General features: G+C 38.8%; 1 protein-coding gene across 6 annotated transcripts; it reads right to left on the bottom strand.

Annotated features, from left to right (window-relative positions):
• Positions 1-10: 10 nt before the first annotated feature.
• LOC147388933 (putative 1-deoxy-D-xylulose-5-phosphate synthase, chloroplastic) lies at positions 11-14,794 on the bottom strand. 6 transcript variants are annotated; one of them, XM_086417807.1, is made up of 7 exons: positions 11,103-12,930; positions 10,127-10,246; positions 9,871-10,035; positions 9,440-9,590; positions 8,789-9,057; positions 7,875-8,148; positions 13-7,135 (listed from the first exon to the last, which is right to left on the bottom strand). In XM_086417807.1, exons 1-7 carry the CDS (start codon positions 11,127-11,129, stop codon positions 6,804-6,806), a joined length of 1,338 nt encoding a protein of 445 aa, XP_086273933.1. In that variant the 5' UTR covers positions 11,130-12,930; the 3' UTR covers positions 13-6,803. The 6 variants fall into 6 exon arrangements, with proteins under 6 accessions (XP_086273936.1, XP_086273935.1, XP_086273933.1 ...); XM_086417808.1 differs by lacking the exon at positions 11,103-12,930 and adding an exon at positions 10,977-11,006; XM_086417805.1 differs by lacking the exon at positions 11,103-12,930 and adding an exon at positions 14,306-14,794 and having other exon boundaries at positions 16-7,135.
• Between the last annotated feature and the right edge of the window lie 460 nt (positions 14,795-15,254).

Raw genomic sequence — 15,254 nt, 5'->3', positions numbered from 1 at the left:
TTAGTCGTTTTGGCTTGGTCCACAAGTCTATGGTATGCTCAACCTCCATAAGCTCACTAGAGACTCGGTCTAGTTGGAAAGGTGGGATTCACCCAAAACACCCAGACCAACTGGGAATCTCCTTGATAGAAGAATCAGTAGGACCTTCATCCTCTTTGTCCTCCTCCTCCTCCTCCTCGTACTGAAGACGAGCAACCTCAAAGCCTTCATGGTAAGCCTTAGAAGAGGTTTCCTCTACCAACTGAGAATATTGGGCTTGCAATTGCCCCAACAGTCTCTTGGTCTCAACATCATCTTCCTTGGCTTGAGCTGCCCTAACCGTCTTGATGCCAGCCCTAAGGGAGCCTAGCTCAAGCTTTTGCTACCGAACCTTCTCTTGGAGATCCACAAGCTCAGCGTCTCTCCTCTGTACTCTCTCTTTCTAGCTGGCCAGTTCCAATTGAAGAACACCCTGGAGATCTGTCAGCTTCTTATTAGTGGCCTCCAAGTCCAAGTTAGCCTCCATCTCCTCTTTAGCCTCCTGGGAAAATTGGCTAAAAGAGACCAGCTCAGCCTGGAACAGAGTAATATTTTCCTCATGCTCCCTAGTCAGAACAATCACTTGGTCCTCAGCCTCACGCCATTTTAGGAAAGTCAAAGTTCCATAGACGTTAACCTACGAGAAGAATAAAGCAGTTAAGTGAATAAAGCCTGAAAAGTAAAAAAACAGAATAGGAAGAGTAGAGAATAATCTGATAGAGGCCCCATATACAAACCAATTGAAGCCCAGGTCAGCATTGACCCGGTCCACAACATCCCAGTCCTTGAGAGAAATGGATTGAGAGAGCAGAGAAGCAGCAGCGATAGGGCTCTTCACCCCGCAGCTCTTATTGTGAACGTGGAAACGAAATCAAATGATATTATTCTCGTTCTCACCCTAGAGGAAGGCCCCGCGACCCCTCCAAGAGAATGCAGCTTCCTCCAGAGGAGTCCTACGGTGACTGACACCTTCTTGATCAAACTCCTCTAGAGGGGAAGGACTCCTCAAACTCTTCCTGATCAACCTGCGCTTCTTGCGCGGTTGGAGATCAGGGACAGGGCTTTGTTCCCTGATGGCATCCGAGCTCTGCCCTGCCTGAGCCTGAATTTCCTCAGGAAGCCTAATAGGGATAGTAACAGCTACAGTAGCAGTCGCAATAGAAACAGAAGAAGAGATGGAAGCAGGAACAGCCTGCCCTTCATGCACTAAGGCCAGTGAGCCTGCTTCTCTAGTGAGGATGGAGTCTCAAGAGGCCAGACTCTTCTTCTTCTTCTTAGTCGAGTCAGTGGGAGGAGCAGTCCTGATGGCAGAAGAAAAAGAGAAAGGGAACTCCGAGAGGTCAATGTTCATGGCGTTGGAGGACCCTGAGAGAATTGGAGGTGAAGGAATACCGAAAACAGAGGCCAAGGAAGGATCAAGATCTTCTGAGATCTGTTTGGCTTGATCAAGGGAAGCCTAACCAAATAAGGCCCGTCATGTAGGTGGCCGAGGGAAAACAGAGGCAAGGGGAGAAAGGAAATCTTCTGAGATCTGCTCAGCCTCATCAAAGGAAACTCGCCGTGCAAGTGGCCGAGGCAAATCAGAAGGGAAATCTTCCATCATCACCCCCTCAGCAGCTCTGGTTTGGAGGTCCACTGTCACTAGCCTCTAATCTTTGGATGTTCTACACTGCTCTTTCCTAGCCTTAGCAGCAGAAAGGACAGAAGAATCTGTGAAGAAAAAGAAAGCAAAAGTTAGAAGCAAATTAAGTTGCAGACAGAATAGACGAATGAGACACAGCCAGAAACCTAAAGTTAGTCTAACCCTGGAAGGTCTGAGGGACTCTAAATCCCTCATGAGAAACGCCAGGGGTGAACTCCTTGTTCTCGGAGATAAACAGGGGGTCCTTGTACCACCCTTTGTCAGCACTGGAGAGAAAATGAGCCAGTACCACTACTGCACTCTTGGAGGACAGCGAGTAGTACCCCGGATGTTGGGGGATAGCCTTCAAATTGTATTTGGAGAGGAAGTCATTGAGGGTTATGCCCATCTTCTTCACAATCTCCACCAAATGGTAGAAATTGTCAGACATTTGGCCTGGGGCCCAGTTTATTTTACTTAGTACCTCCCTAAGGAAGGGAAAGAGAGGGTAGCCAGTCTTAATTTGGTCGGCATAAACTATAATTTCCCCCTGACGGAATTCGCCAAGATTTTTGGGGTCATCACAGACCCGAAGAGACATAGAGGCAGGGATATAGAAACCCCTCCGAAGTTGGGTTATGTTAGCAGCCATTGAGAAAGTAAATTTGCAGAAAAGAGAAGTGAAGGAAAAAAAGGTTACCTCAGTTTGATAGAAGTAAGAATAGCAGTGAAGCAAAAAGAAAAATAGGAAGAATTTTTCGCAAAATGCAGAAAAACGAAGTTACAGAGAACAATAGCACAGTAAGAGAGAGAATGAGCACTAAGTCTCCTATTTATAAGAAAGAATAAAGGAGTACATACACCTAAGAGGACAGCCTAAATTCAACCTAAACGTTGTAGTTTGAGGGTAGTGCAGATGGTAGTGGGGCACGTGGACAGACACAGATGAAGATTGACTCATCTTAGCCGTCAGAGATGATTTGAAACGGCGTTGCATTAAATGCGTCGATTCATTGAGGGTAGAAGTAATTATAGAGAATCAAGGCAGCTAGTGAGAAAGAGATTACGTGCCTTGAGAAGACGGAAAGACTTCGCGCCTCCTCGAGAAGGGGTAATTGTAAAGGGAAATAACCGTGCAATTATCTGAGCCATACACGTGTCCAGACCGATTAAGTGGTACCATGCGCAGATCAATATACGGGCATTACCCCACAGCAGGGTAGGTCAAAACAGAGATCTCCCTAGCCTAGCTAGAAGGGCAACACAGCACTGAACGAGATCTAGTCTGCCAAACAAGGCAGACTTGGTCAAAGAATATCCGTAATCCTGATATGCGCACATCAAGCCTAGAAGATCTCAGAGGAGATCTCTCCAATGTAACATAACCAATCCAGAAGATCCCCATTCCGTTTTTAGATCCACAGAATCAAGGAATTTCCCGGGATCACCGTCTGTGAGAAGGGGAAACCCTAATTCGCATTAGGGATCCATAAATAGCATAATGAGCACTGAAGAATGGATCTTTTTGGCAAGTTGAAGGGCTAACTAGTACTTTAGACTATTCCTCTGCTTCTCTAACCTAAGTGTCGGAGTGATTTTAACAGGTACCACGCTGGCACGATGAGGGAGTTGGGTCGACCTTTAAGGAGGCCACACACTCTAATGGTCTATGGCGTAGATGACCCACCCAGGGCATGGGCTGAAATCTGAGGCCTATCCTCATATGCAGACAATGAATGATCATCCCTGTCATGTTATCCCTCGACATCAAAGTCATCTGGTCAGTCGCCTTCCATGAGGAAGAGTTATTTGGTCTTGCATTGGTGTCCCGCTACAATTGCTCATCACAATTAAAACAAAGGCCTTTCTGTCGTTTTTTAGCCATCTCCGTTGGAAAGAGACGACGAATAAGGAGAGAAAGGGAGGGTTGCTTGCTCCCCGTTGGATATGAAATGGGGGGATAGGCAGAAATCGGAAGGAATTGTCCATTGGCTGTGCTATTTTGTCGACGTGAAGAAGACAACTTCTATTCAACTCATCTTGCTAAACCAATTGCTTTGTGAAGGGTTTCTAGACTACGAAGTTTTACATTGCCACGAATCTCATCTTTTAATCCACCCACAAAACCGTCCACAATGAATGGTTCAAGAACTTTTACAATCAAGTTGGCAAGACACTCACACTCATCATTTTTATTGTTGTTTCCAACGATATAATTACCTCCTACCCCCCTACATATCCTTCCTAAAATACTCAACCTTCTAACAATCATAATCACCAATGTTGTCGGCTTTTTCAAAAAGTCGTGATCGCGGTTTTATAAGTTGTCGATTAAATCGTGAAGTTTTGAAGAAGTCGCGTTTTAAACGAACTTCGCAATTCAATTATCCAATTCAAAAAAAATTTAAACCCAAGAGGATGTTTTAATAATTTAGCACAAAATTAAATGATTATGTTTTAATAAACATAACCTTCTCTAAAACTAAAATCAAACTCAAAACTCATAAATCAGAACAAAGCCCTAATTTTTTCTTCTATGATTTATTCTTATTGTTTGAAATAGGATTTGATGATATAAATGATTATACCACTTAGTAGAAAAAATTATATTGTTCTAACCCTATTTTGATATTTTCCCTTTTTTTTTGTTTTTTTTTTTTTTTTACTTTTTCCCTTGAAGACTTATTCCTGAACCCCAATTTGGTGACTATGGTAACAATAACCTAGATACCAACATAGCAACTTTCTAAGAGAATACAATTACCAAACATGACAGAGATAAAAATAAAGAAACTAAAAGATCCTAATTTTAGAAATAATCAATTGTTCTGATCCTCCACATGTGCATGAGAAAGGCAATTGAGATGACGTGGCAGCAATGACATGGAATTTCATCAATTTTCGTAAGAGATTTGGAGTTCCAAGAAGGTGACGTGGCTATTGTATGCATCTATCAAGAGAGGTAACCAAAGGGGATGTTTTAAGAAGCTTCACTCCAAGAAGGCGAGTCCATACAAGGTGTTGAAGAAGATCAGCTCCAATACATAGGTTTTAGAACTATCGGATGACTTGGAAATCAGTCCCATCTTCAATATTGAGGATTTGTTTCGATACTACGTACCTAATGATCCGGCTAATGGGACAAATGCTTGTTTGCCACCTATTCCTAAGTTAATGACAAGATTGAAGATGTACTTCAAGACAAGATTGTTTCTACTACAACATGCAGTATAATTAGTAGTTAGTAAAGTGGAAGGATCATCCACTTTCTGGACTCGAGTAGAAATGATAGGAACCAAGCCCTCAAGATGTATTCAAGGAAGAGAGCCTTGATATGGTTTCATTACGACTTTTAGTCATCATGGGTACTGGGGTAATTAGGTCTTTTACTTGGTTAATTAGTATTAGGAGAAGAGTTTTTAGTCCATGCGTATGAGGGATAATTTGGGCTGTTGTTATGTACAATAATAATAAGGGCATTTCACCCTTTTTATACTTCTTTTCAAGCCAAACGATTGTTGAGTTTAGTCCCACATTGAACACATTGCCTTGTCTCTCTCCTTATAAGATCCTGGGCCTCTCCACTCATTGCCAATTTGTTTTGAGTTGGACCCTCAAACTCATCATGGTATCAAAGCGGGCTTTTCTCTCCTCCACGCCACTCAGTTCATATCTCCACGTGTTTGACCTAGTCTGGCCCACACATACGAAGGCGTGTTGAGTTTAGTCTCACATCGGGCACTCATTGCCAATTGTCTCTCTCCTTATAAGATTCTAGGCCTCTCCACTCATTGCCAATTGGTTTTGAGTTGGACCCCCAGATTTATTATGGTATCAAAGCAGGCCTTTCTCTTCTCCACGTCACCTAGTTCATATCTCCACATGCTTTGGCCCAGTCTGGCCTACACGTGCGGGGGCGTGTTGAGTTTAGTCCCACATCGGACACATGTCTTTCTCCTTATAAGATCCTAGGCCTCTCCACTCATTGCCAATTATCACGGTGGGACAATCCTGGGTATCATGACCCTGGGCTATATATAAACCTGGGGCAATCCTCACCTAACAAGCCGGTTTGGTGAGGATGAGTTAGGCCCATGGGCTTCTACGCGGTAGCAGAGCGGGTGACCACAGGGATGTAGGAAACACATTACACGTGAGGGGGAGTGAAAGAGAGAGTCCCACATCGCCTAGGTATCATGGGGCTGTATATAAACCTGGGGCAATCCTCACCTTACAAGCCGGTTTGGTGAGGATGAGTTAGGCCCATGGGCTTCTACAATGATTAGACCTATAAGGGCTGGGCCGTAGGCTTATACAGAGTTATTTTCTGCAGTTTTGAGTTAATGAATAAGAAGAGAAATAAATTTCTACAGCCTTCATTCGTGTGAAACATTCAAAAACCCTAAGTGTGAAACCCATCCAAAAAAAAACTAAGAGTGAAACCCATCAAAAAAAAAAACTAAGTGTGAAACGTAGGTCAGTTTGTGTGATTCAAACTGCAATTATCCTCTATTATTCCTGTTATAACTTTCTGTTATTTGGTAATTGAACTACAAAAACCAGAACAGCAACTCTTCTCTCCAGGTTCATTTTCTGCATCTAGCCCCATAGTTATCTATCACAATCATCACATGTACTATGTATATGTCCATGCCTTTATAAGTACAAATGTGTATGAGAAAACAGTATTGTCCGTCAAAAGTGAGTGGCATGTGTAAGTGGGCATGTCAAATGGTGTATATTAGTAACAAAGACAGTGACATGTTTATGTGTCAGTGTTAGTGTCACTGACAGGTACAAAGTGTCAGACACACTAAAACCCACAAAACAGATATGCTGACACATCCGTATCATTTACCCACTCAAATTAAGTATAAAATAGTAAGAATGTCTTCATGTAAACCGATTTACGTTAAAATATTATAAACAATAGATGGATAATAGCTGAACACAAATATATTGAAGATGTATTCATAAAGTATGTAAGTATATGTCTGACATGTGGGTCTGACATGGTATCTAACATGGAAAATCTTAGAAAATGGAGTGATTTAAATGATTGCAGGTAAAAACAAATTTATTTACAAAAGTAAAGCAAGAGAAAATTATATATTCATGCATACGGATGCACACTTGTATGAGATATGGCATGTAATCAATAAATCTATGTAATAAGGAGAACCTGATCATAAGCTCTCTGTAGAAAGGTGGATGGAATTACACAGAACGGCTTCAATCCCCCACATGACAAACCAGAGGCAAAAGTCACTGCATGTTGCTCAGCCATCCCAACATCGAAAAACTTGTCAGGAAATCTAGCCTGAAATGGATGAAGTGATGGATCCATTTGCATACCCGCATGAACAATCACGATTTCTTTGTCCCTCTCGGCCTCTGTAATCAATGCCTCCACAAAGCAATCACTATATGTCCTAGAGAGACTGCTATCAATTAGTTTTGGATAAGAGGGTAGCGCATCGAATTTAGACGAGCCTGCTTTATGTCACAAAAAGGGGGGAAATGTCATCAACCAAACACGTATAATCTATTTTTTTTATTTCAATTAAAAGGAAACTTGAACCAGGAAAGGAGAGCTGAAAGAAGCCATTAAGTGCCTTGCATGATCCATCATTTGATGTGTATCATAGTGGAAACCTACTACATGGAAAGTTAAACTTCCTTGGATGATAGTGATTATAGATGGTCTTCGGTCCTTTCACCAATTTCTTTTGATCATCGACCTAGGCCTCTCTAGGTAGGATACCATCAAATGATGAAGCATGACTCCTTGTGTATGTGCAGAATATATAATACACGGAGGGCAGCTTCTTTCTGTTCTCCACAACTGACTTGAGTAATCCTCTTATACTAACATAAAAAAAGTGGGAAAGCTAAGCAATCAAGATTAGGATACAATATCTACCATCAGAAAAAAAAAATTGAAAAATAGATGCCCAACTTGCATCTCAAATTATAGGTATTTTACTGTTCTCTGCAGTCAAGTAAGTTTCCACAAAAATTGGAAAAACTTAACTATCGGAAGCAAGTTAGTACAAAAATATTGAGTAGGACTAACCTGACTAACTTAGTAAGGAAAAAAGGCCTTACTAAGGCTCATCCACCATCAAAACAAAACCTCAAGATTGGCAACAAATCACGGTGTTTGTTTTAAATCTCGAGGTTTTGTTTTGACGGTGGATGAACCTTAGTAAGGAAAGTGTTTGCGAATAATAACCTTGTTGATGTTTTACTGACATCACACTTTTCTGGCCATCTTTTAACACCTCAGTTATTACATGAACCAATACAGGTCCTGTCGAATCCAAAGATGCGACTTCTTGGAGAACACAAATTAGATCTTCAATGTTGTGGCCATCAATCGGACCGATGTAATACAACCCAAGCTCTTCAAAAAGTGTTGATCCTGGAGGACCTATCATTCCACGTGCGTACTCGTCTACTTTTGCAGCCAATTCATGCATTCCCTTGCCTATTCTCTTAGTAACACCCTGAAAGCACCCCATGAAAGCAAAAGACAAACAGAAAAAAGAATGCCACATGGAATCAGCACATACACCATATTTTATTACGTCACTTACACAAAAACAAGGCTGCGTTTAAGGGCACCCACGAACTATTGAAAACTTAAATTTTGTACTTCAGTTTTACCATGATTAGAGCATCCCACCTATGTCAACATGTTCATGTCGGCATGGAAGGAGGCATGTCAACACTGGCATTTTGACATGCCTCTAGAAGATTTTTTGGCCTATGTCGACATTGACCAAGCAATGTCAACATGTACATGTTGACATAAAAATAAAAAATAAAAAAGTGAGTGAAATTTATTGTTGTGCTCAAATCATAGAAATAAGTTAAAAGGGTGCCCTTACTAAGAATTTGGGTGCCTTTAACACAGGCCAAAAATAAAACATTGGTTGAGTAGCACCCATTCCTTTTCTTTATTGATTGCAATTGATGGCATGGTCCAAGGGCCATTATGGCATGGAGTACTTTTATGCTATAATAGTCCTCAGGCCATAGACCTCCACAGCAGATTGCAAGTTTCCCCTTTTTTCTCCTTTTTCAGTCATCTTCTGAGTATATTTTAATCCAGAAATGTTTTAAGGAAAATCATCTAAAGCATACCTTAGCAGCCTCTCTAAATCTCCTAAAGGATTTACTGGATTGGAACTTGGTTAGAGTACTAGATAAAGCATTGATTGCCGTCTTGGGGCTCTCCTCTAGCTTTGGATGTAAAGAGTGCCGGCTATCATTTAAGATAACAACCATATTGGAATCCAGATACCCTGCATTGCTCATAGCCTCATAGACCTGTCCAGCCATAGTCGTGCCATTGCTGACCACAGTCACTATGCGGTCCCTTTTCCCTTTAATATCACGTGCAATAGCTATTCCTGAGATATCCACTTTACGTTTAGAATCTGTTTATTGATTTCCAAGTTCTATTCAGAAAACGGCAATGTAAAGTGACTAATTTTTTGTTGAGAGATTCTATTGCTACACCAACTTTTGCTAATGCCACACCAATTCATATGTAAATCACCAAAGAATTAGCACACATTTGGGTTGGCATTAGCAAAATTTGGTGTGGCAATAGAAGCTCTCTTTTTTGTATGAACTGAACTAGATACTCAACAATACATCCAAATCAAGTAATCTAAGCCAACTCAATGAATACGTTTGATATATTATTATTATACTCTACAAGACAACATTGGTCATTCTTTCATTGAAAATGAGGGAGAAGGAAAAGGAGAAGAAAAAAAGCAATATTACCAAGTCCAGCAGAAATACTGTTGCATCCATGTGCCGCTCCAAATGGGTCATATTCACTCTCAAAGCGAGATGTAAAACCTGAAAGACCATTCTTTTGTCTCAGTGTATGCATAAGGGACCGCCTTCCAGTGAGAATCTTATGCGCATATGTCTGTTCAATTATAGCAGGAGGAATTAATCTTATTGAAGAAAAAAATTTCATTTCAAAACAACAACATACAACTTAAGAAGGACCACATAGCTCAGTGGTGAGACCTTGTGGAGGTTGTTCTCAAGGTCTTAGGTTCAAACCCCTTCTTATGCTGGTCTGGGTCTGCCTCGACCTCGTTGACCTTTCAAAAATATATTCATATATACAACTTAAGGAAACAATTTATTCATTTCCTTTTTCATTATCTTATAACAATGGTTTGTGTAAAGTATCTTCCTACCTGTTCACCTACATCCCACAATATCTTGTCCATTGGGGCATTGAAAACATGGTGCAGTGCAACCGTCAGCTCCACTACAGCTAGACTCTCTTTAAGCGATCTCCGCATTTTCGACATTATAAAAGATAACTCTGATCGGAGCTCATCGGCTAATTGTTTCAGTTCCTGCATCATAACTATCCCAACTGAGTAGAAGAATTGTGATTTTTAAATACTCTGAGACATGTAAAAGTATCAAAAAGGTCATAATTCAAACCTTGGTAGACAAGTTCTTCAAGTGTATTGGGGTCTCAACCATATCTAGTATGGGCGTAGGAGCCTTCTCCCAGAAGAAATCACCAACATCAGGTAGAGCACTAACTCGATCAACAAGTCCCTGTGGCAAGGCAAATTGACCATAGCATTTATTAAAAACATTGGATGACTAAGATCATCTTACAGGATGATTTTTCCTATCTAGACCAGCATAAATGTGTGTCGGGTGCATGGATGAAGCATGGACATCTATATCACTGTTTTCCCTCCAAACTTTTAAAATCATTTTCTTTCGATTCAATTCAGGACATGATTTTTGGCGTAGGGACCATTGGAGGGGTATTGACCTTAGGTTCTCCCTTTGTTCCTGCCATAAGGAATGTAGATCTGAGATCCAAGTCACCTATGAAAATGTGGTTGGATTTGATACATTTCCTTTGATTTCATTGAGATTCAACTGGATTTGAAGCTCCATTCTTAGAAAATAATCATGAAGCAATTCAAATAAGTTAAATTAAATTAAAAAATAATAATCATGACTCAAATCTGGATCAGCAAATCTAAGAACTCCCACAAACTCTTGTTAGTTTCTTCCTTCAAAAAGAGTTGGAACATAATTTTTACAAAGTACGGGCACTCATCACCAAAAGTCTCTCTACACTACAAGTACAAAAAGAATAAAAATACAAAAATCCACTTTAAATCAATTTCTTTTTGTCCCAATCGCTATATAGTGATTTGGGTTAGCGATTTGGACACAAAATCTTTCCCTCTGAGTTCTTCAGTATTTATTTGGCAATCACTTATTCCCAGCTCCCATGCATTATACTCATTTTTGCATCTACACCCACCTTTGAGACCAAATGTGTCTGTTTCAGCTACTGACCAAATTCACTATATAGCATAAAGTCTCCTTGATGCTTTTTTTTTCATAGGTAAACCAGAAATATTTTAAAAAGGCGGTCAAGATGACCAACCAAAGGATGAAAGTCCCCTTGATCCATGTCCGCCGAAGAGGAGCTGAAGGGTGAGCATCAAAACCAGATGTAGAAAAACCCAGTGAATAGTGCCATGTAGCAAATAAAATTTCCAGCAACAAAGAAGTAAGAAAATTCCAAAAGAGACCAATGTCTAACACTAGGCCCATGAGCTATCAAAAACCAAGAAACTCTGAAGTGGGCTGAAATAATGAAGCTAGGCCCATGCACTATAGGAATCAGAAAAGAGAATCCAAGGAGCAAACAATCCCTCCCACAAGCAAGAACAGTCCCAATACTTGTAAAAATGTTCACACAGAACAATGAATACCATAAGACAAACCAAATGCCCATGAATAATAAAGGGGCTGAGGAAAGGAAGCAAGGCCCAGAAAATGTACTAGTTCCCTAGCAAAGCTAATATAGATAGGTTTGTCAACACTTATCTCAATACCTATGATCAAGTTAAGATGCGTAGAAGAAAGAAATCAGCAACATTGACTGAGTCAAATCAGTCAAAACCGAGTCAACTCGATCTAATCTTTGACCGGTCCTCAAGACCTAGTCCAACTTCTCTTAGGACTCATTCTTTTATTGAATTTCTATTTTTTAAGTTATTTAAGTAGTCCTAGTTAGTTTTCTATTTCAATTTTAGAAAGTTTGTTTTCCTAGTTAGTTTATAATTTGTTTTATGATTAAAATTTATTTTTATTATTTACCTTATAATTAAAAGTCCTTTTAGATGTCCAAATTGAGTTCTAATAGGATTAGAAGGTTAGTAATATGTTATAGATAAATTAGGAAGTTACTTTTTAATGTTTTAAAAGGTTTCTAAGTTGTAATGAAGGAGTTATCTATATAAGGAGCTCCAATAAACAAATTATGTGAGTTAGTTTTTTTTATATTGATTAATAAAAGAAAAAGAAGAAGAAAAGAAAAAGAAGAGACTCCTTCCCTTTCTTTGTTTTTTTTTATTTTGAACATAAGAACCCGATATTGGTTCTTAATTTTAGTGTTTGCGATTGATTTCCATCAATCTCAAACCTCGTTTAAAGTTTCTAATCTGTTTTGCTCGACATAGAGATTCTTCATTACTCATAGTTCTTGAGATTTCACTCTAGAACTAAATTTTTAACATAAGCTCTAGGTTTGTATGTTCTACCCTACATCAAAAGCCCAGAGCAAATCAAAAATGAAGTCATGATCTAAAAAATGTCTTAAATGTTGAATCCAATAAGTACACAGTCCAAAATGTGCATTCCACTAGCAGGGACCAATCTGAATAGATATCCAATGCCCAATCCAAAGGGTTAACAAATAACCAAAGCCCAAAAGAAGCCAAACTCAAACATCCAGAAGAGATGAGGATGTCCAAAAAAATGACTCATTGCATGTTAGTTTGTATCTCAAGGAAAAACACATTTGAAACAAATAAAAGGGGGAACTAAACAATTCCCCTCTTCAAGACTTACACCATCAATATGTTTTCTTCTATAGAAAATTACGGATCTCAGAGCCATGAAACAAGCCATCAACCATGAAAAATCTTCACAATCTTCAGAACAAAGGTAAGAGGAAACTTTACACAATTCATAGGCCATTTGGTTACTGTTAGCCTGCTTTGGTCCTTTATTTTTTTTTTTCATTTACTTATGAAGAATGAACATGTAGAAATAATAGTTGTAAAGAAACTATGGAAGAAGTATCCGAACAGACTGTAGATGCAAAGACAGAAATACAAAAAGTGGAACACCAAGAATAGTAGGGAGAAGAGAGTGTAAGAAATCTGGGGTTTGGAAACAAAAACCTTAGAAACACCAAAGAAAACCACCAGAAATTAGAAAACAAAACCTTGAATCCAACGTAATCATCTCCTTAAGGGAAGAGAAGCATCAAATATTCAATGGGATAACACTAGGGATAAGGCTTTCTCCGAAAAATCCTTTTATAAATCCCTAGTATAGGAGGCGTATTGGTCAAACTGTCATTGTCTACCATTTGGAGTAAAAAAATTCCTTCAAAGGTATCATTTGTTAATATGGACCATTGTTTGTAACAAAAGTAAAACCTTAGATAACATTATGGGTCTTGGTATCATCTCGATCAACTTTGCACCATGTGCAAATCTTCGGGTGAGTCGATTAACCATATTTTAATTCATTGCAATGTTGCACGGGTTGTGTCTCATTGTATGGAAATTTTTCATTATTTTTCTTGTTCCCCTTTCTCAGTTCGATCTCTCTATGTTGACAATCTCAGAAACTTTGGGGAAGAGAAAAAAAAATTCTATCTTACTTATTGCCATTTGAAGTTTGTTGGGGTCTACCGAAGGAAAGAAACAACTGAATTTTCGAAGGAAATGAGCAATCGACCCAGGAACAAATTACATACGTTTTGAGTCTTCTATTTCTTTGGTACCAGCAAGTTGTTTGATGAGATTAAGGACATTTCCTTTCAAGGTCTATTGCTTAGATGGGATGAGATGTATAAGTTAGTGGGACAATAGTTTTGTAACATTTACTTTCCAATGATCACCTTGACCATCAACCACCGCTTTCCACTTATTAATGCATGATACATCTTAGGCCTTTGGAAAAAAAAAAAGATAGTCATGGATGGGTCACTGGGACTGTCTCCCCTTAGCTTGGTATTTTGAGCTGAAAGAGTGAATAATTGGTAAAATATGATATTCTTGCAGATTTTTTACTTCTTTGTGAAATATCATTTGGATACTCTACAAATACAAGACGATGGTATGCAGAAAAACAGTAACAACATCCATTTTGAAGTGTCCAGATGCATCGTGGACAAGGCCTAGATATGTAATAAAATTTACAATTGAAAAAATAGTTTTGGACATCCATTTGGTCTTCAGCTCTGGTAATAAATGGGTTTCTCAAAGAGAAAGCTAAATTTATCAATTTCTACATAGCAGACTGATTGGGGAAAAATCACAGTACAACAAAGTAAAATGAAGGCAAAGGCATTGATCTCTAAATTAGTATACCCACTCCAATAAACTTAGACTATCACATATACTTCAAACAGACTTAAGGACCTGTTTGGAAGAAGACAATCTTTATTTACAAATGAGCATTTCTATAATTATGATTCTACATATAGTAGCATTTAGAGAATTCTAATTTTTATATCTGTGTTAGAATATTAACATAGGAAAGAAAAGCTGGAAATGAGTGATATACCTTGGAAGAACTGGTGGAAATAAAAATTGGATAAAAATTCAGTTTCAAAGATTTTCCTTTTGAAGGGTAGTAAGATCTTGAGAAGTCCAACTTAGGAGATAAAAAAGCCTGGATATCCTCATGAACAAAAGCTCCATTTCCGCAAAGGTACTGAGCGGAAGCAGTACCCATCACAAACCAGAAACCCAACTCCCCCAAAACCTCTCAATTACAAGGAAAAGCCACCATTGCTTACAAATATTAACAACAAACAACCAAAAAAAAAAAAGGTAAAATTGAGGCACAGAGAGAGAGAAGGAGAAATCTATTTATCTATTAATTATAGACAACTAATTTGCAAATCGAAAGCAAGAAAAAAAATAAAAAATTATGGCACAACCAATGAACGAAAACCAAATGGGAGACAGAGAGTGCCCCATATGGGAGACAGAGAGTGCCCCGTGTGAACTAAAGACAGGTCTGTAGGCGGAAAAAATAAAAATATCCGTCCACTAATGATGCACCCACCATCCATTGCGTTTTTTTATGGCCATATCCTTAAAAATTAGGGTTGCACATTGGATTGAGTAAATCTGAGAACCCAACCAATCTGAAAGTTTTTGAATTGGATCGATTCGGATTGAGCATGGTTTGGTTCGAGTACGGATTATAAAAAAAAAATCTGATTAATTTGATTTAGTTCCGAATTAAGTGTATAATAGAATCAAATCAATCTAAGAACTAAACCAATCCGAAGTATCTATTATAATATATATTTATTTATTTATTTAAAAATAAAATCATTTCTAAATTTCATTTTTCTATTCCCTATTTCTCTCTTCTTCAAATTTGAATAAAACCTAGTCGTTTTTCATCTTCCTCACCTCTCCACTACGTTGGAAAACGAAGAGGTAACCCATCTCGTTCTCTCTCTCTCAACTATGTTAATATGTTATGAAGAGGTAACTCA

The sequence above is a fragment of the Akebia trifoliata genome, chromosome 12 (assembly GCF_017979445.1).
Source record: "Akebia trifoliata isolate Shusen 1 chromosome 12, ASM1797944v1, whole genome shotgun sequence".
Lineage (NCBI taxonomy): Eukaryota > Viridiplantae > Streptophyta > Magnoliopsida > Ranunculales > Lardizabalaceae > Akebia > Akebia trifoliata.
The sequence above is the reverse complement of the archived record's forward strand: the minus strand, read 5'-3'. Positions and strand labels throughout refer to the sequence as shown.

What these genes read in the sequence shown, in the direction of transcription:
- LOC147388933 (XM_086417805.1), bottom strand. Translation starts at nt 14,476, where the DNA reads ATGGGTACTGCTTCCGCTCAGTACCTTTGCGGAAATGGAGCTTTTGTT. An exon ending in TGTGGGATGTAGGTGAACAG is followed by an intron (nt 9,591 to 9,870) that starts GTAGGAAGATAC and finishes ATAATTGAACAG; the next exon opens with ACATATGCGCATAAGATTCT. An exon ending in GATTTAGAGAGGCTGCTAAG is followed by an intron (nt 8,149 to 8,788) that starts GTATGCTTTAGA and finishes GGGTGCTTTCAG; the next exon opens with GGTGTTACTAAGAGAATAGG.